The sequence below is a fragment of the Pezoporus wallicus genome, unplaced genomic scaffold (assembly GCF_028554395.1).
Source record: "Pezoporus wallicus isolate ANWC-B61680 ecotype Strahan unplaced genomic scaffold, APGP_CSIRO_Pwel_v1 contig_161, whole genome shotgun sequence".
In the NCBI taxonomy this organism is placed as follows: domain Eukaryota; kingdom Metazoa; phylum Chordata; class Aves; order Psittaciformes; family Psittacidae; genus Pezoporus; species Pezoporus wallicus.
In genome coordinates, this window is record NW_026642654.1 from 11778271 (window position 1) to 11802846 (window position 24576).

At 38.2% G+C, this 24576-nt stretch overlaps 1 protein-coding gene across 22 annotated transcripts in view; it reads left to right on the forward strand.

Annotated features, from left to right (window-relative positions):
- DLGAP2 (DLG associated protein 2) overlaps positions 1-24576 on the forward strand; it is a 464923-nt gene that overhangs the window by 429311 nt on the left and 11036 nt on the right. For all 22 annotated transcript variants that reach the window (XM_057431701.1, XM_057431703.1, XM_057431706.1 and 19 more), the window contains 3 exons: positions 4375-4724; positions 15617-15702; positions 16884-17299. In XM_057431701.1, the coding sequence (XP_057287684.1) occupies positions 4375-4724; positions 15617-15702; positions 16884-17299 (852 nt within the window). The remainder of the gene's footprint in view (positions 1-4374; positions 4725-15616; positions 15703-16883; positions 17300-24576) is intronic.

A 24576-nucleotide genomic window follows, 5' to 3' on the forward strand; every position in this document is an offset into this window, starting at 1 on the left:
TTTTGGTGTCTCTAACAATGTCCTTCCCTAAAGGAAAATCCAGTGGAGCCGATTGCACATGTTTAAGTTGAAGTGAAGGAAGTACCTAAACAGTTGATACTTTGATCCAAACGGAAGTCTGAAATATACACATAGTTTAGAATTAGTACAGTTTTTTACCATTTTTATAATTTTTGTTTCACAATCATAATCTATCAGATGGGCATAGATTGTATCTTATTAAAAAATATTTTTCCTACTTTATTAAAAAAGGAAAAAAAAATCAGCTTTCTATACTAAGATAACCTGTGAATATAGTTGGCAGGAAAATTTTAGTTTCTTTTTCATAGTTCCCTGTGTGTTTATTTTAAATTTTAAAATGATATTTACCTCTTGTGCCATCCGCTTTCTTTTCTTTGCATTTCAGAGCAGCTATAGATTTTACAAATTGATTAACAGCATGGCAGAAGGCTGTTGCTTTTGCATTTCTTGAGTCTCATTGCTCAGCAGCAGGATTGGTAAGAGAAATATCAGGACTGCCCAGCACATGCATGCTAAGCCACTCAGAAAACTAAAGAAATCAGAAATCCTTAGTGCATTTCTGTGAGCCACAGAAACAAAAAACAGTTGTCCAGGACTGATGTTTTATATGTCAAAACATGAAGCATGTCTCTGCTTCTGCTGAAGTCCACAATTTAAATCAGTTGGAAGTCGTAGTGCAATAGCTCTGCTCTCCTGGTGCTCTGCTTTTGCACACCGCTGTCCCCACACTGTGTTTCATTCCCGGCCTTTGTGCTGGCTGTGACACCCAGCTTGTCCTGCTTTGACAGAAGACAAGGATCCTCTGTCCCAGTCTTCTTTCTCCCAGGCAAACTTTCAGCACCAGTACCATGGATGGAGTTACTCTAGCACTGCCCTTGGCCAGCACGCAGTTCCCTGGGGCTGCATTGCCAGCACCAGCCCTTCCTCTAAGGATGTCAAAACCCACCACAGCTCTGGAGTTACTAGAATGATGGACCCCAAAATGGAGAAGATATGAAGCAGTGATGAGGAGGTTTTATATACTTACTTTGAGCCAATAACCACTAAGGCCAATAAAATTTGTGAGGTAGTGGATGATGCAAAGCTGATAGGAGCTCATGTCCATCAGCATAAGAAGGGTATGATAAATGAAAAGGAAGTTCATTTTCTGTTAGGAAAAGAACATATTTCTTCCTATATATAATATGTGGTATGTGTGACTGCTAAGGCCAAGAATTGAACATGATAGAAAAAGACATTGCTGTTGATAACAGGAACATTCACAAGTGTTTCCATGATTAATGGAAAAAAAATTGAAAGTGACATAAAATTTTATGCTTCAAACCTTAGGCCAATATTTATTTATTAGAGACCTAAGACCACACATGAACAGTAAACTATGGATTACAGTCTTACTTTTCTCCTTTAACAAGTCCCTAATCTATTATGTAGTCATAACTTAAGTCAGCAACACATACCAAGTTTATCTAAGACAATTTTGATCAAATTATTCATCTCAGTTATCCCATTTACTTCACTAGAACTGCTTGAGTGATTAAAGCAAATAAAATTGGGTGGCAAGGTTTGCTTCGCGAATTCAAACCTCCATCCTCTTACGTGATTTTGTTACAGTCTCCAATTAGTCCCAGATTTCTGAGACTCTGAAACTTGTTCCAGATATGAACTCATTAACTGGTAGAGATAAAATTTTTATTCCCTGCTCAATATTTGATCTCTGGGACTGTAGCTTACAAATTAATTGCATTTCTTCCTACCATATTTCACTGTAAATACGTAGCCAGTTTCTCACAAACTTTCCGTCTTTCTGATTTCTTCTCCTTAGTGAACCTTTGTGGGGTTTTCAATTCCTGTTTAGTGCTCATGATCAAATGCTTGCCAGAATACTGCAGTAACTGTAATACTTGCTGCTTTAAGACATGTCACTCCACAGAATCAATCAGAAATATCCAGAATAAAGTATTCAGTCCTTGGGGATGGGGAGGGAGGCAAGTGACAGTTTTGGTTTTGCCACAAGGAGAATTTTTCCTTTTTAGAAATGTAAATGAAGATTAAGTTAGCTATGAAGGGTTGCAACAGAAGTTTAACATTTATATTCATTAGGCAGAGAAGTGATCTGCTGCCCAAGTAGTAGGGATAGACTTGCTTGTGATGTTTCATTATCACATTTACCATATGTTTCATTATTCACTGCTATTTCTTCTGCATGAAGACAGAGAGTAAAAAAAAAAGCAAATTAGTATAACAGTGATAACCTGTCTTATGTTATAGGTAAAAATAGCTTCCTGTTCTGAATTTCACTCACCCTATTTTACCCTATGGTCTCTATTTCTGATGTTTCCTAGCACTTTGATCACTTGCATCTATATCTGCAGGGGGAAGGAGCAGTATTATGGCAACTTTCTTCTTACTGAAATAATTCGCTAAGAACTACTGCTTGAGCTCATACGACACTGTCTTAAAATCCAAGCTTTAGAGCCTCTCCCTTCTTTCTAAACGCTCTCTATTCCCTAAAGCATCTAAAAAACATTGGGTTTTTCCTCTTCTTTACTGCTGGTTACAAAACTGACAAGAGATAAGATTGGTGATAGGACAACAAAACACCACTTCAAAAAAAGCACAGTTTCACACTGAAGAGCATGTTTTCACGTTTCACTCCCTTAGAGTAATTTAGCTCAGAGCAAGACTTCCTTTCAATTCTACCAGAATTGGGCAGCATCAATAGTAATTTAAAACACGCTTCAACTGAAGGTTTTCACTTCCTAGCTCTGCCTCACTCTCTTTTATTTATGATCACCCTTTCATTTATGATTATCAAGAATGAATATTTAAGAGATCTTTTGTCTAGGCTCACTTTTCCCACAGCCTAGCCTGGCAACACAGGCCCAGCAGTCCCAGATTATTAGCAAATTCCTAAACTTGTTTTTTCTTTCCAGAGAGCTGCAACATAGCCTTATATCAAAAACACAGTTCCAAGGTTACCTGAGTCACTATTGCCATGTCCAGTGCATTTAGCAACACCAGAAAAAGGCAAACCTTTTCCTTAAGTCATTCATTATCCCGGTCTATGCATGTATACATTATGCTATTTCACTATCATTGATATGGGAAAGCATAATAATTTTCTTTATCTTCCTGCAATTACACGGGAAATTAATTGGACTTGATTTTCCTGTACAGGAATACATACAGCTATACCATGACACATTTTTGTATCAGTTTCTAATTTTATGAATTGTGATTATATGTGCTAGGGGAAAAACACTTGCATAACAGAAATGCTCACATTAATACCAACAAATCATAGTGGGCTTAGACAATTAGAAAATTCAGCTGTGTAATATTAATGACTAAATATCTATCTCTATGATATCTCTAAAATTTTGTCAGAAAGCACTAATGGCACAATTCTGCATCTGTAGAGCTTTCTTGGATGTTTTATTGAGCCTTTTGCTGCAATACAGAATCTGTGTTAAACCAGCCTCAGACCTGTTCTGGTCATCAGACTAAAAATCATAGTTCTGCTCATGTGTCTTCATTTCTCCCACTGTTCCAAACCTATTTTCATATCTATATTTCCATATTCTCGCCATTTAAGTTTATTCCCCTTCAGTGTATGTTCTAAGGATTTAAGGCTTAATGTAGGATAGTAGATAAAAAGTCACTGCTTTTGGTATTCCTTGTAGTTTTTGCTTGTTGTTGTCCAGGTATCTAGCAGCTTTGCATATAATGTAACATTTTTTGCATGCCTGGAATTCCTTTTTTAACTGTATTGTGGATAATTTTGTAACATATGCTTCTTGTATAAGTAGCCAATCTTGCCTAATTCCAGCCAGTACACCTGGAGGTGTTTTGTTTTTACAGATTAAAGTATTGCATACCATAAAGTAGAAGTTTCTGAATAGTTTCGTAACAGTATATTGATGCTACTTTCTTAATACACTATATCAGTACACAGCCCATAGTTCAGGTGATAACAAAAGGGGAAAAAACAAATCTTCCTTTATTTCTCTTATCAGCTTTACCCCATGCTGAAACAACCTCAGAAGCCCTAGTGTGCACCTGCCCAGTGCAAGTCTTAACACACACAAATCTTTACTGACTCTCTCAGCTTTACTGTAACCTGAGACTCTCATTTGCACCCCTTGTTTCATAGCTGAAATAAAGTAATAAAATGTTTCCGTGAATACCCATCTGACTCCAAAGGACATTTTCAATTAGTAGTGCAGTTCACAGAGCGCTATGTTACACTGTCTTCATTTTAAGTAGCATAATCTTAAGGTAATTTCTGTTATGAAGTTTGTCAGATTAATCCTTTTTTTTTTTTTTTTTCCCTTTTTTTAATTCTTTCTACAGCTGTAACTTACACAAGTTACAAAAAAACACCGCCACCGGTACCCCCTCGTACCACTTCCAAGCCACTGATATCAGTCACAGCACAGAGCAGCACAGAATCCACCCAAGATGCATATCATGACAGCCGGACTCAGAGGATTTCCCCATGGCAGCAGGACGGGCGAGGGATGTACAACTCCACTGACAGTTTGGACAGTAACAAGGCCATGAATCTTGCCTTGGAAACTGCAGCTGCGCAGCGCCATGCATCCGAGAGCCAGAGCACCTCAATACGAACCAGTGACAAGGCCATTTTGGTGTCAAAAGCAGAGGAGTTTCTTAAGAGTCGACGTTCCTCTATAGGGATCCAGGTAACCTATCATAACATCTGTCTGTGATGAATTGCTTGCCTTCTTTCTGTAAATAGCATAGAATGAGTCGTTCAGCTTCGCTGGCTCTAATAATCTAACAACCAACCCCTGGCTGCTTAGCATGAATTGTAATTCACATCATGGCAGCATGGCTGTGCAGAAAAGTCTTCGGCTGATATTCTGTACCTGGAAGAAAATGAATGAATAAATCTCTAGGAGGTTACCTGTCATTAACACTTGATATGAAAATTATACTGCAGAGCTACAGGTGAACAGCATGTTCATCTCCTTCCCTCCATGAATTCACAGTCCTTTTTATAGAATTACACCAGCTTTAAAATGCTTGACTGTATTTTTCCCATTATCTTTCTCTTCTGACCTTGGAAAATGTGTAATGCTGCTGGATCTTAAAGCTACTCTACCTAAAAAGAGTCCCGTCCCTCCCTTATTTTTAGTTGTGCTGGGAAGAAGGTACCAAGGAAGAGAAAGAAATGTGCTAGTGCCGATAGAGCATAATTACAGACAGCAAATAATGAAATGACATTGATGAAAGCAGTCTTTGAGCATTCGTCCATTTGTCCATCAAAACACACAATATTTACTTTACCTGACATAACATGTGTCAGACTGCAGAAAGCTCAGTCACGTTGTATTGTTTCAGCCAAATGAAATAAGGCAATTCCAAATGCAAATTTTGATTGATTGCTACTCCTTCTACTAAATGGAAAGCACTAGATAGGTAGCAATGGTCATTTGTATAAATCTCTAGGAAATACCAGGTAGTACTAAAAATCAGGAAGTAGAATTTCGAGGAATGTGAAGTCCTTTGAGACACAGGAGCAGAGATAAATTTAGGCTTCTCTTCTGCTGAATATTTAATGTAGGTGAATAACCCCTTTTACAGCACTGGGTTCAGTTCTGTGCTTAAAAACCTCTGCTATTGCCAGACCAACTATAGAGAAAATGCCATGCATTTTGGCGTTGTTACAGGTAGTGTGGAGACAGTAACATAGATCTTGGAAGACAGCAACTTAGACCTTGAGAAGGTAATGTAACAAAGCCCAGTGAGAGAGTGCTCATCTACTAGGAAGCATACTATTTTTCTTTAACAGTAGTAATTCCCTTTCCATTAATTTCACAAAAGCATCAGAGAAAAGTCTTTGGGTTAAGCACATCACAGCTACTGATTGAACTTCATTGTTTAACATCTTAGTGTGATACAATTATGTGGTTCCACAATGTATTAGACTGATAGGAAGGCACAGGCTTTGCCAGCAAGCTGCTAGTCCATTTTGTGACATAAAAAGCATTTGCTTCATCTTCTCTAGATGCAGAAGAATAGAATGCAGTTTAACAGCAATGGTAAAATATTCAGATGTCTACTTTTCAAATGTTTTATAAAGAAATTAGTGTATCCTAAATTGTTCAGAGAGGGGCTTAGCAGATAACAGTGAAAAGCTCAAAGAAGTAACAAATAATTTTTGGCACCTTTTAGCCCCTAACCTGAAACTCTCTTCAGAAAAGGAATAGTGTCTAGCGTTGTTCTTATCTCTTCTATTCAGCAGCTGTGCACAGTAGCATTTAACAGTGTTGGTGTCTTTCTTCAGTCCTGGTATTTCAGCAATTGATTCTGAAATTTTGATTGCATCACTTGATCCTGTTTCTTACTGCAGGTAATGACCAGTAACTTTAAACTGGGCTCTGACCCTTCTTGGTATGTGGTTAGTTTAATAATGCATGCTTATATTGCACAAAAACATCTGTGCAATGATTTCCATGGAGGCAGCGGATATTCTGTAGCAACTTTGCACCTAACACTTGGCCCCTAATACTGGTCCTCAGGTGCACACGTTGAAGAAGGCAAATACATTTTGCAACAGCAGGCCTTAGAAGGATGAGTGAGTTGTTTGTTATCTTTTGAGAAGTATAAACTGCTTGGTTGTAACATTTGCCATTAGATAAGGTTAAAATTGCAAAATCACCCTCAACACAGTATCCTGAGGCCACATTTCAGTTTTTCGGGCTTTTTTCAGCAGTAAGTTTCAAATTTCACATTAACGTGAAAAATGCCTTTCACTCCCTTGTGCTTTGCTAAGCAGAAAATGCATTTTGTTGTTTCTGTTGCCAGGTTTGTAAGGAATAAAAATACAAGGTAGAATATTCTTATTACAAACTACAGAAATAGTAATTTATTCCCCCAAACACAGTTGAAGAGTTTAATTTCTTTTAGACTTCTGCATCAAAGCACCTTAGAAAGGGATGTTTTTTATTTGCATATTTCCTTGATTGACTAAATTACTTGTTTTCTCATTAGCATGCCATGCCAGGGTAATGCATTGAATTTGCATTTATTTGCATTAATTAATTTCCTATCAGGATGGTTAATTTGAGCATTTTTTAATGTTTCATTCCTTTAACACATTGGTGTTAGAATGCTTGCCAATGGAGCTTCTTACAGGAACAGAGAGGCATGAAGATAAAGAATGACCAGCGATGCCTGTCCTTGTGCAACTGCTATGCACACAGCCTAGGGCTCCCATGTCTTTGGTATATATACTTTCTGTAGTGTACATGTAAGGAATAGAAGTCCTTTTAAAAAGTCCTGTCATACTAGACATGTGCTATAGGGGTGGAACTCACACACATGGGGAGCCCAAGCAACTAGGACTTACTATGAAGATCATAGCATCCCATCTGCATGGACAGAGAACAGCACATATATGGTAATCCAACCCACAGTATATTAGCCCTATTTCAGGTGGGAATTTTGAACAAAAAAGGTTTATAAACAAAGCTTTTCGAGAAAATAGCTGCTGGGCTTTTGGCTGGGTTTTTTCACTGCCATATTTAAATCAAAAGGAATACTGTCAGACAAGTCAGTAGGCACTGGAAAAAATGTTGCCTAAACTCAAATGCATTGTGAAATACTGATTCTGGGATTAAAAAATTAATCAGCATTCTTAAAAATACATATATAAAAAAAAAGAATGAAACTCTAGTAATTCTAGTGGCTATAGTCTTCATATGTCTTCTATCATGACAACAGAAGACTAATCAAAATATTTGAATTAAACTGGAGGGTAGAGATTGTCTAGAGTAAAATAACCACTAAGTCAAAATCAAGGTTATTGCTAATATATTTTCAGGGATTTTCCTTGCTCTTTTGTAAAGTCTTATATATATGCTAATATTTAACATTCAAACTGCTGTAGTTATAAACCATTTGTTATTAAAAGAATTTGGATTGTGAAATATATGAGAAAACCTGTCAAGAAGATGCTTCTTATTTATTTCAAGTGTTTCAAAACATGCAGTCCTTTGTTTCTTCTCCATTTAAAAGATATCAAGGTTTCTCAAATGAACAGAAATCCTGGAAGCAGATGAGATGCAAACAAAGGTTTTAAATGTGAAGGCTGATTCATGATGGTATTTTTAGAGATAAGCACATTTTAGAGATAATTGTAGCATAGAGAATGGACTCTGTCATCTTCATTTATTGTCAGGAGATCATGTTTCAAAATATCTAAGTTTTTTTTTAATCTAGGAATCTTCATTAAAAAAATCGTTCTTATAAATCAAAGCTGTATTCATGAGGATTAGTGTAATAACTCACCTTCTTAATATTTTGTGTCAAAAGAGGATCTTCTGCATAGTATTTTTATATATATTTAATGAGATTATAAACATTGTAAGATAAAAACTTGTCAAAGAAACTCTGCAGTCTCATGCTGGAATTTCTCTTTAAGGCAAAGCATTTTTACCCACATGGCATTACTTACTTTGATGAGCATCTACATTTTCTTTACATTGTTTAGGTTATATCATCCTTGTCATTGCTCTACTTAAGTGTACACATAGCAATCAAAAGAAATATTAACATTGATTACACTGGTCTTTGGATCATAAGTGATCGAAAGTTTTAGAGGCAAGCATTGTTCATTCTCCTCATAAATACACTGTCAGACTGTGAGAACATTGAGTGAAATCCTTGGCCTGCAGAAGTGAGTGAAAGTTTTGATAATTTTTCTGTGGCACAGAGGCTATAACCTAGCGTTTATAGTTAACATTGACCTATACAGTGTATATATATATGAGTCAGGATTCACAGGCTTAGCTGGTTAGCAGAGTTCCCAACCAGCGGTTGCATTTTGGTCTCCTTACTTGTCAAAAAGCTTAGCAGTTGGAATTACAGTTTGATTCGGAGAAAACTCCAGGAACAAACTTGCCAGCAGAGTTTCAAGTTGACAAGCAGGTATTCTTTATTGCGGCGCCGGGAGACAAGGGGGGTAGCTCCTCCTAACGTGCGTCCCCGGACTGCTGTGCAGGTCATCCTTAGATGGTCACTGAGCATATTACGTCATTTTCCAAAACGTTTCCGGCATGCATACAAAAATGTGGTGGTCTTTAAGGGTCGTTTACTTTTCCCAACAAGCTTAATTAACGTTACAGACATAGCGATCATCCTGGCCTTCTACTTACCAGTTAGTTGAACTGCTCTCATCCTGGACATCTGCTAGTCCCAGATACTCCCCATCCCAGGTCCTGTCCTTCTATTCTGCTTTTCTCACACCTTTTGTACTGAGGCCCTGAAAGCCTGAAACTATGTCAACTACCTTCAAGTACCGCAGTTATTTTCCATTACAAAGCCATCAAACTTAACATTACTTAGAACTGTACAAGTACATTTTGTACTTCTGTGCCTCCTTGTCTCAAGTTAAAGCAATGGCTATTTTAAAGACATCTTAATTTTTACTCTTTTCACAAATTACTGTTGCTTGTTTTCTTAACTGCCATCTAGCTTAATGAAACATTCAAGGTGGGGAAGACACAAACTGGTGCCTTGCAGAATATTTGTTTGTTCAGAATAATTTGCCACTTAGCATTAAATGCACCAAAAAAGTTAGGAGCAGCAACTGCTGCGTGCGTTATTTCATTGTTACTATCCCATATTAGCATGACTCAAATCTTGTTCCTAACTCTGGCATGCATTTTTAGTGCTTTCTTGAAAGACCGTCAGAAGTTTTCACTCCATTGTAGGATATTCTTGTGGTAATTAGCACTTACTGTGCCACACAACCTATTTGATCTGTCCAGGTGTTCTGCTGGGAATTAGTGGAGTTGCAAAAGGAAGCCCCGTGGTGAGGCACAAAAAAATCGCTCAGGCATGGAAGTGTAGGTTTGTTTGGTGGCTTGTTAGAATCATAGAATAGTTTGGGTTAGTTCCAACCTCCCTGCCATGGGCAGGGATGCCTCATCCCAGACCAGGTTGCTAAAAGCTCTGTCGAACCTGGCCTCAGATGAGTTCCTAAAAGTTGTTTTGAAATATTATGTGATTTTTTTTTTGACTGATAAAATTATTCCATCAGCTAAGGAAAGCAGTAGCAGTTAGTACTATGGTTTTATTTGAAGTATTTTCCCTACCTTCACTGTGTATGTCACTGCATACAAATGAGATCTCCCTGTGACCAAGAATGATTATCTGCATTCACAATTACATGTACTTGATCTTGTGTCAAATGTAGTGGTTTTTTTTTCCTTTTTTGCTTGTTATCACTAAGAAGCTTATGTAAGAGAGGAAAGGTGAATTTTTTCCCTTCCTGTGCATCATCACAGAGGTTGTTTATTAAATTCTAATTATAGAACAAATCCGTTACAGCAGTGAAAACCCATTGAGGGCAGTGAAGTTGCATGGGGAGAGATAATGTGGCCTGAAGGACTCTTATTACTGATGCTTATGAGAGGGAAGAAAAAGACACCAGGTTAAATCTGTTTTCTTATGCATTGAATATATTAACTTCAGACCTCCCTTAGAAACAGTATGTATATGGAAGCTTGGACTCGAATTTATAGGACACTAAAATGTTATGTTGCAAAGCTCAGGTTTAAGAGCAGAATAATACTTTAATGCAGAAATAAAGGTTTTTTAAGTAGTTAAAATTTGCAGCTAAAAAAAGCTTAGTAAATACTTTGAAGGAATAATTTAGTTGATGCATACTTTTCTAGAATGAGTGCCTATAAACAAACTACCATTGATTATTACAAGCAAGTTATTTGCAATAATGATTTGCATTTATTCAAATAATTTTGTTTTCATATAATTTATTTGCGGATCATTTATTACCAAGGCAGTGTCAGTATCTGATACTTACTTTTCAGATTTTGGGCTGGTTCAGTCAGCAGTGACTGATCACAGAGGATTCACAGTAATAGTATTGTCTTCTCCTTGTACTGGCAGCAAAAAACATGGAGGGGAGTATTATGCCTTTGTGACAGGTAAGACCAATAAGACAGAAATAATCTCAAAATGCTCCCTTATGGTTACTATGAATATTATAAGCCTTATAGGCATACTATAAATCCATAAACCAACATTTTTCATGGCATAAAGGGCCACATTTTTAAAGAAGTTTTAGTTCTTCATTTGCAAAGAGAGAGGAAAATGACCTGCTATATTAGATCTGTACTTTCTTCTGCTTTTGGTCAGTGTCTGGCTATTTTTTAGATAGACATATAATTCATCACATCATTTTTCTTTACTGAGATTGTGGGACAATTTGCAAATGTTAAGCCCTTTATAACCCATGCAAGTATTAAAACAATAATGAATCACAGAGAATAACACCAGATTCATTAAGACTTATTTGAGTTTCAGGAGCTACACTATCTAACCAAATGTATTACTTTTTCTTCTATGCTCATTTGAATCTAGCCTGGCCAACCTGATTAAATCTAAAGAGTTTCCTGCTGTCTTCTAGCAGGAGTCTCATAATACCTGTCATTCAGAAATGCAATTTATTTGTTCAATTTTCACTTTGTGAATGCAAGTAATTTTTTTTTTTCTATTTGTGTTGGTATTTGCCTCCTTTTTCCAGATTTTTGTCATTGTTGGTCATGGAGGTTGTTACAATATTTGAAAACCTAGGTTACACACACAAAAAAATTTGGCATTCTCCTGCTGTTACAAGGCACAGTGAGGAAATGAAAGCATTAAAATATTAAGGCAATCATCAGACCATTTAGTCAGTGTCAGCCTTGGAAAGCTGAAGGGAAGGATAATTTGGCAAGAGTTCATATTTAGAGTTAACTAATGTCATTTTTATTTTGATACCTGGGCCATCATTTTCCTGATAATTTTTTTTTAATAAAATTTTAGAACAGATTATTTCATTTATGCCTGTAAAGTCTAGGTGTCGATTGCATATTGAGCAAGTTAGTCAGGATATACATCTTGGTGAAATACCAATAAGGAAGTGCTTGAAAACAAGTAGATGAAAAAGACTTTTTCTCAATATGTTCATCACCATGGCTTGACTTTGAGAACAAAAATTTGGGAAGGGCTTTACCCACACTTACTACAAGCGTGCTGATGACTAAAAAGGCCAATTTGGGATAGGCAAATCCAGCTGCAAAAAGCACAGCGAAAGGTCTCCTTGGGTGGTATAGGCGGGGCGCTATCCTTTCTACTTTGTCTTTTCTCCTCGAGACTAGTTCTGCGTGAGTTCTCAGTATGTTGAATCAATGGAAAGATACCAGCCCATACAAAACATAAAAGGGAAATCTGTCTCCACACATCAGAAGCAGAGTTCAAAAGGAGATATGCTATATCTGTTACTAAAACAGACAAAGTAGCTGGCAAAAACAGATAGGCTTTTGATATGCATTGTGGAAGAAAAGTGTGTATTGCCAGTCTTCCTGCTTTGTTCCACCAACATCAATTGGTCGAACTGATTTTTCATGGGGACCTTTGCTTGCTTATATCTTTGGGCCATCATGTTTCCAGCAGCACTGTGAGCTGCTTAGACATCCTTGTGAAAGGCAAATGTCTTTCCTCTGTCCATTGACCACTGTTCACCTCCACAGTGTTACTAGCTGTATGTTAGCCCCGCAAGTATGGTGTCATTGACCTTCCACATCCAGCAATCTGGCCTTCCCTTCATCCCCTAGGATTCATTCAGTAGGTCCCAAGGAGCATAGGATATAGAAATGGTAATTTTAGGGATATAAGACTATAAAGGAGATGAAGTCTATGAGGGAAATGCAGTTGGTCTATGAAGGAAGTGCATTCTCTTCCAGCCTAAACCATTCTATGAACTAAAGGTGAAGACTGACATGTGGGGAAATGTCAGCTTGGCTTCTTTTGTCTGGCTTCAGCTCAGATCTGGTCTGACACACAGTGTACTGTCCCTCCATGCTGAAACATGTGAATAAGCAGGAAGCCCTGTGTCCCCATCTGCTCTCAGCTGCTTTCTAACACCTACTAACACCTACCAAGTTCTTTTCCCTTTTCAAACTCTCAGAATTGTAATGCTGTGGAGCCTGTCTTGCATCATTGACACTATTATATGGTGTTACAGTTCATCAGAACAAGTTCAAGAACCTTGATCAATAATCCCACAAGTAAAGATGTTGGTCCTTTCCTTTGGACCCAGTCCAGTAGGATCATAGAATAGGTCAGAATCTTAGCATAGTTTGGGTTGGAATAGTCCGTAAATATCATCTAGTTCCACCCCCCCTGCTGTGCGTAGGGATACCTTCCACCAGACCAGGCTGCTCAAAGCCCCATCCAACCTGGCCTTGAACCCAGCCAGCGGTGGGGCAGCCACAGCTTCTCTGAGCAACGCAGTGCCTCACCACCCTCAAAGCAAAGAATATTTTCCTAATATCTAATCTAAATCTATCCTCTGTCAGTTTAAAACCATTCCCCCTTGTCCTATCCCTACATGCTCTTGTAAAAAGTCCCTCTCCAGATTTCTTCCAGTCTCCCTTCAAGTACTGGAAGGCTGCTCTAAAGTATTCCTGGAGCCTTTTCTTCTCCAGGCTGAACAAGCCCAACTCTGTCTTCATAGCAGAGGTGCTCCACCCCTCTGATCATCTCTGTGGCCTCCTCAGGCCTTGCTCCAGCAGGTCTGTTTCCTTCTTAAACTGGGGGCCCTAGAACTGAACACAGTGCTGCAGGTCTCATGAGAATGGAGTAGAGGGGGAGAATCACCTCCCTCAACCTGCTGGTCATACTCCTTTTGATGCAGCCCAGGATGTGACTTTATTTCTGGTCTGCAAGTGCATATTTCTACCTCATATTCAGTTTTTTATCAACCAATATCCCCAAATCCTTCTCCTCATGGCTGCTTTCAATCCAGTCTCATCCCAGTCTGTACGTGTATTTGGGATTGCATTGACCCAGGTGCAAGACCTTGCACTTGGCCTTGTTAAACTTCATGAGTTTCTCACAAACCCACCTTTCCAGCCTGTCCAGGTCCCTCTTGATGGCATCCCTTCCCTTCAGTGTGTCAGCTGCACCACACAGCTTGGTGTCATTGGCAAACTTGCTGAGGATGCATCAATCCCACTGTCCACATCCCTGACAAAGATTTTAAATAACACTGGTCCCAATAAGGACAGCTGAGGGACACCACTTGTCACTGGTCTCCACCTGGATAGGGAGCCACACTTCTTGAGTGCAACCATCCAGCCAATTTCTTATCCACTGAGTCCACCCATCAAATCTATGTCTTTCCAGTTTAGAGATAAGGATGTCATGAGGGACAGTATCGAATGCTTTGTATTGCATCCTGGTAGATGATGTCAGTTGCTCTTCCCTTATCCACCAATGCTGTAACTCCACTGTAGAAGGCCACCAAACTTGTCAGGCACAATTTGCCCTTAGTGAAGCCATGTTGGCTATTCAACACACTCCGAGCTGTCAGCTAGAGCAATCCAGGTGTGCTGACTTCATCATGCTATCTGCGCTACAATCTTAAGGTCACTAAACCTTGTCAGAAGCACTGCCATGTGAGGCTGTGCACAGAGACCTAAGCTTCTTCAAGAATTATGGTCCACCTGTATATTCATTTCCCACCATCCTTCCCCTTTCTCTCAGCATCCTTCCAGAAACATGGTTGGATTGGGACGATGAAGCTGAAAGCAGCTGCAAAGGCCATTGGGCTCCTTCCAGAGGTGCCTGTGACTGCTGCAAGGGGAAAAGTTATGTTGTCTTCATCACAGGATATACTCTTTGAATCCACATGTGGAGTGTATGTATTGAAAAACTGGTTGCTGGTATTTTTTGATTTAACAGGGAAAATATTGTTCAAAAGAAAAAGTCAGTCCTAGTCTTTTTCTTTTTTCCTGACTCTCTTGATTCAGTATAATTTGAATTCTGCAGCACTCGCTATGTCTGTGTCAAAGACTTGGGGGTGGTGCAGTGGTGGGGAGTGTTATATAAAATCCCACAGAAACTTGCAAAAGCAATGTGGTCTTAGTTATGAAGAAAACTCCACTGTGAATATATTTCAGTAACTGTGCTTCAAATGAGAATACTATAAAAAAATGCATAAATTACTTGCTTGATATAGCATTTTCAAGACCATGTCATTAAAAGAAATGAGATATGGCATTCTGCTGTATCCCCCACATCATTTAAATGGTTCTATATTTGTCCACACAGTTGTCGATAAAATTTCATTGCAGCGTTTCTTTTTATCACTTGCAAGTTTATCAGGCTACTTGAGATTTTATTTTATTTTGTAAATCAAGACTATAATGAGACTGTTTTATAATAATATAAAAAGGGGCTATCCTGTGGATTCCTTATTCTAAGAACAGCTCTTCCAGACTAAGCTTATTCCCTGCCTCCACTGAACTGAGTAATTGCATCTGCTTAGGTTTGAAATAAGGAATTGCACAGCAGAACAGAAGTACTTGTGCAAAGCTTCATCAAACACAGCACCAAAACAGGGATACCAGTCTGAATGCATATTTCATTTATTTTACTGTGCTAGGTGTTTCTTAGTGGTAAGAGAGGAAATACATCATTAATTTTGAATGAGTGCAGGTAGAAATAGTGCTGAGTTGTCAGCGCTCACTCTGCAGATGTATTTTTTGTGTTGAATTAGGTGGAAACAGCAACTGATTCAGATACTGAAAGCAGAGGCCTACGGGAATACCACTCTGTTGGAGTACAAGTGGAAGATGAAAAAAGGTAATTCAAGCATGTACAAAAATCTGTAGTGTTTTATAACACAGCACACATTTGTAAACAGAGTTAATAACAAACATCTGGCAAGTGCTGCCCCTAAATAATTCCGAGACAAATTTCTTCTATGCATGCCAGTCATTTGGCAAAATTTGTTGTGATTACTTAGCAGTTGCTTAATATTTAGTTAACTTTGCAGTTTTTAATTGGAGGGAAGGAAGTGAAAGTCTTACATTTAAGTAGTGGATTAATATAATTTCATTATTGGCAGAACAAAGAGCTGTATATTGGAATACCCTTCCTTTGATAGGACCCCTCATGCTGCTCCAGGCTTTTCCAGTCCACACAGGGGGAGATAATGGTTAGGATAAAACCCATGGTACTTTTATCCTAAACTAGAATCGTCTTTGACACTTCTTCTCTACCTTTTTAAAACTGCTGGCCAATGTACTAACCTACAGGTTATCCCTGTCAGGCACAGCCTTTAAGTGCTGGACTGGGACCATTATTTCATTTCATGGCAGCTGTCAGACAGTATCTACATACTAATTGGCTTTTACCTTCATTGACTAAAAGTAATTTGAAACAATAGGCTCAGATGTGAAAAGATTTCACAAATAATCTTTGCTTCTCTATCTAACTTTTTAACATAAAGTTTTCCTAAAATGTCATTATTTGGTGGCATATCACAATAGAAAACCAACATTTAATGGTTACCCTATGAGACAAGTAAAAATAGAACAGTAATAGTCTTAAATTAGTTTTTCAGATTTTCAGAATTTACCTAATTATAATTCTTAATTTTTGAAGTATTTTATATATGTACTTTACAGACTTCTATCAGAAGATGTAACCTTGCAGCTCTGCTAGTTATTTCCAGTTCATTTAATAGTGATACATGGTACTTTGTCGTATAAGAATAAATCAATTTTTGCTTCCAGATATAATTTAAATGATTTTCTTTTGTATCTTTGCTCAGATCAATGATGCCACTATGCATTTTGGTTTTCCTCTCTGTTGCTACTCACTGTCTTATTTTAGTGAGGTATGCAAAAAGGAAACATATTTAACATAAAGTCCAAGGAGAAAACCAGAATTCATTCACTGAAACATCATTCTGTGTCTCTGTATAATCACACATGTATTTCTATGTCTTAATCTCTTTTCTTTCTTCCCTCTTCACCAAGGCACGGACGATTCAAGCGCTCAAACAGCGTAACAGCAGCTGTCCAGGCTGATCTGGAACTGGAGGGCTTTCCAGGACACATCACCATGGAGGACAAGGGACTTCAGTTTGGCTCCTCATTCCAGCAGCACTCAGAGCCCAGCACGCCCACCCAATACAGTGCAGTAAGAACTGTACGGACACAAGGACTGTTCAGTTACAGAGAAGATTATAGGACCCCAGTTGACACCTCAAACCTTCCACCACCAGAACCCTGGCTAGAGCCTGCCATTGAGACAGTAGAGACTGGTCGAATGTCTCCTTGTCGACGGGATGGATCTTGGTTTATGAAGTTGCTGCATACTGAAACTAAGAGAATGGAAGGGTGGTGTAAAGAAATGGAAAGAGAAGCAGAAGAAAATGATCTTTCTGAAGAAAGTAAGAATATTTCAGTATCTTTTCTTATAGATGTCTGCCACAGTAAGAAATCTGTTAGGGTAAAGTTGCAGGCTGTATCTTTTCCTTACTCATTCTGTAGTAACAAAGATATAAGATCCATGTCCTGCAACTGATGATACAAACTGTCTTTTCCTGGAGTAAGGTTCTGTAGCAGTTGAGGAGCCAACTGTAGCATCTAGTGCACGATCGAAGTCTGGGCATTAGAGACAGCTCAAATGGTGCAACAGCTCCACCCACAGCTCCACCTCTGACACATTATTCCCACTCATGCCTTCGGTGCTTGACTCTCTGCCAGAGCACACAAGGTGGTCCTACATGGACATCTTTTTTTGCCATTTTCCTGAAACCTGAGCATTTGCCTCTTATTAATGATCAGCCATTTTTAACATCTTTTCATTTCTACACAGGCACTTCCGCCTGTCATAAAGGGTCTGCTAGAAGTACAGAAAGGAGTAGGCAAAAACAGTAGTTAAAGCACTTCTGCAGTTACACAGGTATATGTGCTGTTAGATAGTTCAGCTGCATTTTCTTATTATAGTTTTGTCAGGAATCATTATTACTCTCTCACATCCTGTGAACATCGTGAAAGGAGTGATGAGATAAAGTGAAAAATAATGTAGACTATTTTGGAACAAGATCCAAGCCAGCACTAATGATAGTAATATATCAAAGTGGTCCTAGTACTCAGTAGCCAGCTCCCTGTGATTCCCTCTGAGGTCAATTATCCTTGCTCTTCAGGCTCAGTTTTTATAAATATTTCAGTCCCTGCCAATCTGAATTATTGTCTCATCTGAGATTTTCTCAGATCACAAATTAGTTCATATTAAGTTTTCTTACTAGCATCTTTTCCTGCACTCTCACAAATCTCACCATTGCCACTGAATACTCTTTCCTAATCGTCTTCTTTTCCCCTCAATGAGTTCTTGCCATGATCTACCCTCAGGTCTTGAGTCAGGCCTGCATGGTGACTAAAAGGCCAATTTCTTTTTCTTGCACTGACCTCTTCAAAAGGAAGAATGTCTAGGTTTTTACTTCATCATTTTTTATTTTACAGTCATATTTCTCTGGTATGTTATGTACAAGTCTGCCAACACAAGAATAGGGGTTGGGAGAGCGTATGGTTGCTTTTCTTCCTTCAGTCTCCTCTGCTTTCTGGAATGTGGTTTTTGTCCTTCTTTTCATCATGGCAGAGCTGAGCTGACAGTTTTCCCTTTGCATTGGTATTATGAAGACTAAAACCCTCCTAAGGGCTGTTATAGTACAAATAATATAATATTTTGCTTTGTTTAGCTAATGTGAGGATTTCCAAGCCTTCTTTCATAATGGTTATTTTGTTAACAATTTTTTTTTTTACTGCATGCAACTTCTTTTTCAATCCCCAAAACTTTGCACTGCTGAATACTGACATTTCTGTGCCATCATTAAGTATCCCAAAGCACCTGCTTCCAACATTGCTTTTTACTGATGCAGGGATATCAGTGCTTACAATCGGACACAGCAGTTCAAAGAACAAGACTGATCTCTTTGGAAAGAGTAAAATTATTAGGGAGCCAAGGGGAGAAACACACAGCCAGTCAGCCCCTCTCCTTCCCTAGGAGACCAGTGGGGAGTCTGCAGGCAAGGGTGTGGGCTTTTCCTACCTCCTCTCTCTGAAAGCTCTTTCTCATGAGCAGCCCTAATCAAACCTGCAGCCACATGAAATGTGGCTATAATGTCAGTACTCTTTCCTCACTAGAAGGCACAGTGAAGGAGTTAGCTGTGTTATTGAATATGACACTGTACTACGTTAAGAAAACCTGGAGGAGCTGGTTTTAGCTGACTGCCCATTCCAAGATGCAGAACCGTCCCTCCCATCATGTGAAGCTATGCTCTTGCACTCCAGAAATAGTCTGAAACGCCTTGCTGCATGGGGAAATGGAAATTAGGAAGGGAGTTTTCAGGAAATTGTACAGAAGGACATGAAGACAAATTGGATTTTGGTAATTTTTATTGACATTTGAAGTTAGTGACACCCTTTTAACCTGGAACATTTCAGTCAGAAAACAAAGTATCAGGACTTTATATTTCCCCCTTTGCAGAGTGACTCTACACTGCAAGAGAAGAAGAAAGTGCAATTCCCTGATACACAGTTACTAAAGTACAATGGAAATAGACCCTTGAAATTCCCTTTTTAAACTAATCAAAATGGGTTAATTACTTGTGTTTGGGGCAACATTTTGACCTCCCTAAGAGATTAAAGAAATTATTATAGAATAGGTCTATATAGCATATGCAAAACTAGAAGTTTGTCTTCACCTGATTGTCAAAAGACTTCTGATTTTCCCTTTGATAAGACTCATTTCAAGAGATCTTCCTCAAATAATTTCCAAATTACATTGCCTTTGAAATGGGCTCCAATATAAACCTAATATAGCTTATATCAAGTGAAATTAAGTTATCAAAGAATTATTTTCACTAAGGGAATAGGTTTCACAGCATTTTAAAATTTCAGTGTGAATGTTTTTTTTTTCCTTTTGACATATTTTATATCCCCAGTTTGAGCTATGAAGGTTGAAAGGTATGTATCCATGAAAACTGAAGTTTAACAATATCCCAGTATGAAATGTATCTTGACATATTTAAGCATTTGGCAGTTCCCTGAAGAAAATATACGCAAATGGTGGAGGCAGAAGCAACTGAATGTGTTTTCCCATCTTCCAGCAGGAGCTACTATTCCCAAAACACTTCACAGCAAAGTTTGCACATTCAGACTGTCATTGCTGATGCTGAATCGTTTATTTTTGGCCTGGTTATATTAATTGTACCTGAAGACCAAATATAGCTTTGCACCCCTTAGGAGAAGGCTGTCTTTATGACACAATTTCCATTTTGTTTTAAGCATGGGAAGAGTTAAAATAGAACTGTATTTTAGAAAACAATTCCATATTTTGTGTTAACACAATAGCCTTGAGATCACAGAAAGCTGCCTGATTGCTGTATTGATTTTTTCTTTCACTGTAGCTTTTCTCCCATAATGTTGTTTTAAGACCTTCACTCATCAGGTCTTAGGAAAGGAGAAGATAATCTTTACAGCAAAAATAACATCTTTTTTTCACAGAATTTTCTTATTTGGTCAGGTGCCATGAATTGTATTTTTGAACCTTTCAGAGTTCATATATTGTTTGTGGGAGCAGTTATTTGTGTTGTCAGTATTAATTATAACATATATAGATATATAAAACATATATGTGGCTGTAACTGTTCCCAGGGTAAGTCATCCAATGATTTGCACTAGCAGGGTGCTTCAAGCAAAGATAACGTGTTTCTCAAGGGTCCTGACTGGAGTTTTGGCTTTACATCCTGAAAATTGTGTTTGGCTCTTAGTGGTGTATCAGTGATGAAGAGAAAAACACTCTCAATTGTCACAAAGCTATTGAAGGCCAAAAGGGGCAGGACTCTGACACCTGCCTGTAAGCTCTGTGATGAGAGCAGGGAGGGGGAGAGCAGGCAAGCCCAGGGAGATGCAGTGCCTGCTCACAACTTGTAGGTAACATCTAGCAGAGGGAAGCAGGAGACATGCTGGGCTTCTGAATGTCACATGCTTGGCTACTGAAGTATTTCAGTACATGGTTCAAAGGGAGAACAGCCACACAGTTTACTCTTATATAAAAATCCTAAGGTAGGTAAAAAAAAAAAACAAACAAAACCAACCATAGTATAAAGTATGCCGGCAGAAAGATATTTTGCTGGTATCATCTGCATTATGGTCAGGAGCTCTACTGGAATAGCTGGCATAGTAAAGTGAACTCTAGTGGGAGAAAATCGGCATTAGAGTGGGAGCTCAAAATATCACCCTCCTCTCCCCTTACCCCTTCATTCTGTGGATGCTGTATTTTTCCTTGGTAATACTTTGGCTTATATTTCCACAGTATTGCAAGGGCTTTAATAACAGAGCCAAAAAGTAACAGAAAACATAGAGTTAAATCTCCCATGCTTTGAGAACCCGCACCCTCCCGCCTCCTCTCACCCAAAAAAAAGCCTACAACTAATTTTAATATATTCATCAGTCATCCATAGAAGCTTTCTTAGGTGTTTGACCAAATATAAGTGATCCTTTAACCAAAGAGAAGTGATTGACATGATTTCCTAATGCTTTTTGCAAACCTGTCCTTCAGGAACTACTGAAATTTATATTTGGTATGTTGCGAATGACTGTAGAATGTCTTAATTCCCCTGGAACAGTCTTTAAAGTTCCATAGTGTGGAATCTGATAATTTCTCCTAACATTTGTATTGCTCTCCTCAAATTTTCTTCTCTTTGATCTCAGCTCCATTAAGGTAAAAAGAAAATCTGCACCAAGTCCCATTGGTGTGCAAAGACTCCATTGCCTGACCTGCCCTCCAGAGCATTGCAAACTTGTAGCTGTGCCATCCTAAAATGTCATCTCACTCTGAATGTTATACATTTATTATTGCACTTACTTGCTGTGTTGATAGTAAGACATATATTTCTGAAGATTACTAATTTAGGTTTAGAGATTAGCCAAATATTATGCCATGCTTTGAGTTAGGAGGATAAACTAAATGCCTGCCAGTTTCAATATTTTTTCCAAGCACATATACTTCGATTGTTTGTGGGGAAATTTATTTAAGAGTATAGAAAAAAATGGAACAATCAAATGGAATGAAAATTTAAATTAAAACGTGTCATTTAAATAAGCAGTAATGAATGCCAGAAGCAGATTTATCGTTAGTAGTTTCTTATTGCTGGTGCAGCAGTGGCACAATTGAGCAAAGCTTTTAACCTGTCAAGAATAGAGTTACAGCATCAGACTATAATCTTGATTCATCAACATAGATCTAGTTTCCCCCCCTCTACCTTTGTGATAAGAAACCATTTTCAATTACAAGATTTTGTAGCATTCCATAACCAATACAACATATATATATATTACTTGCAATTTTGTAATACACTTATTGAAGGGGAAGAGACCCCATTGTGTTAATTGTGCATGTTGCATACAGGCAATTTACAAAATCTCTATGCTGCATATAAATCCTGAGTCTGCTTCTACTGAAGTCACGGGCAGGGTTTTGTACGTTTTCAGAGTAGAAGCCATACAGGACCACACAACAAAAATGAAGTGCTTCATATGCTGCAGAGAGCAGAATGATTGTTGTGTGACTCTCCTCACGTTCAAGTAAATACATTATCTTAATGGAGGGAGGATATGGATTATATGAAAGTTATATATATTTGTGTGTGTTGGTAGATTTTATCCTCATTTATCTATAAGCAAATTCTTCTAGGCATTACCAAACATCTCAATTTCTCTAGCCTCTAACATACATCATTCTTTCATGGAGATAATCAATCTGCACTCATCAGCATAATTCCCCAATGCATGAAATTAATAACAAGGCTTTGGCTGTCTATTAACATTGTGCTAAAGATTATGAGTTGAAGTGTTTTAATACTTCAATTTAATTACAGCAAAGCAGAGTAGCATGAATATGAGAGATTGTAACTTCTATGTTTTCTTACATCTGATTTACTTATTGAAATGGAAAAAGATCTTTAGTAAATGGTCGGGCTGTAATTACAGATGTGTATTCACTGCTGTGACTCAGTGACACATGCAAGTAGCCCAGAACTACTCTTACATTCCCAACTGATGTGTATTACACACTTGGAGGTATTCTAGGCCAGACTGGATAGAGCCTTGGGTGACATGGTTTAGTGTGAGGTGTCCCTTCCCATGGCAGGAGGGTTAGAACTAGATGATCTTCAGGTCCTTTCCAGCCCTATCTATTCTATGATTTTATGATTCTATGATCACACCAAGATGCTGCATTGCCAGTCTAAGTCTTGTCTGGTCTGACTGGGCTTTAAATCAGCAGGGTTTGTTAACATTCTCCTTCAGGATAATGAAGATAAAGCAAATGTTTATTTAATATGGGGGTTGGGGTAACTGTGAGATTCACAAAAATATTCTGTCAAGATCAACTTTTCTGCAGTTGGGCAAAAAACACTGCCTTTTATTCAGGCTATGCATTTGAGCTATGGACTATAAAATTCAGTGGAGGATACTAAAAATGAACTTTACTCACTCTGAAACAAGCACTACAATCATCAGCCTACAGAATCATCCTCAGTCTCTTTCTGCTCAGTGAACAGCTGAACACAGTGTGGAACAGGCAATGTCAGGGACCTGCTACAGCACAATTCCCCATCCTGGCAAAGAAGGGACTCAGACCCCACGCTGGGAGTTCATTTTATGTCCTGAGCTACAGAGCACCAAGGGGAAAGTGGAATACAAGGCTATTTGCCACTTAAGTCTGTGCCTTTATTAAAAATACTAAAAACCAAATTAAAGCAATTTGTTTCAGATAGAATGAAACATTTATTATTCTTCTTCTTTTTATTATTATTTAGATTTTTGTATGTTTGTTCAGCTTTTAACACCCAAAACATTGCTTTCCGTATACCAATAACTCTGTAGAAGAAGATGAGGGGTTTAGTGATCAAAAACCTCAAACCAATTAAAATGCTTTATTCCAGCTGGCCAGCAAAGCAAAGCAAAACCAAACCTCAGTGAATTACTCACTCAGCCCTGAACAACTTCACCCTTTCACAAAAAGGTGACACATGGGACTGATGATTTAGGCATACTGATGTTTAATGATGCAGTGCAGTTGTACTGTTTGTCTAACAAAAAATGGAATAGAGTTTGAGAACCACAGCTCTACATATTAACACGTTTTGAAAGTTACAGAGTCTGTTTCTACAGAACTTGAGCCTAAAACTTCTGTGCCTAAAGCTTATCTCCTGCTGCTACCTGTGGTTAAGCAGATGTTTCACTAGTTTAGAGAAAAGCAACATAAAAACTTAATACCTCTAACAGAACTACTGTTTCCACATGCCATTCAGTCCCCACCCGTACTTATTCTAAATAACAACAAAATGTAAAGCCCTGCCAGAGCTGAATGTTTTCTGTATCACAGGCTGTAGATCCATTCTGCTGTGCTATCTGTATCTTCATTCCACCCTCTGCATCCTGTTTCAATTATCAATTTGTTTTCTTCCAATTAAATTAAAAGATGTCAGAGTAATTCCTGTCTCACACCTACCTCTGCCTTTCTCAGGCTTTACCTTAACTATTATTTAAAGATCTGGAAGTTCTCCAGAAAAAAATCAGTTTTCTATTGAAACCCCAGCTTATAATGCTTTTTAAAGTTTTGCTTTTTTTCAGCTTAGAGATGGATGTGGAAGAAAGG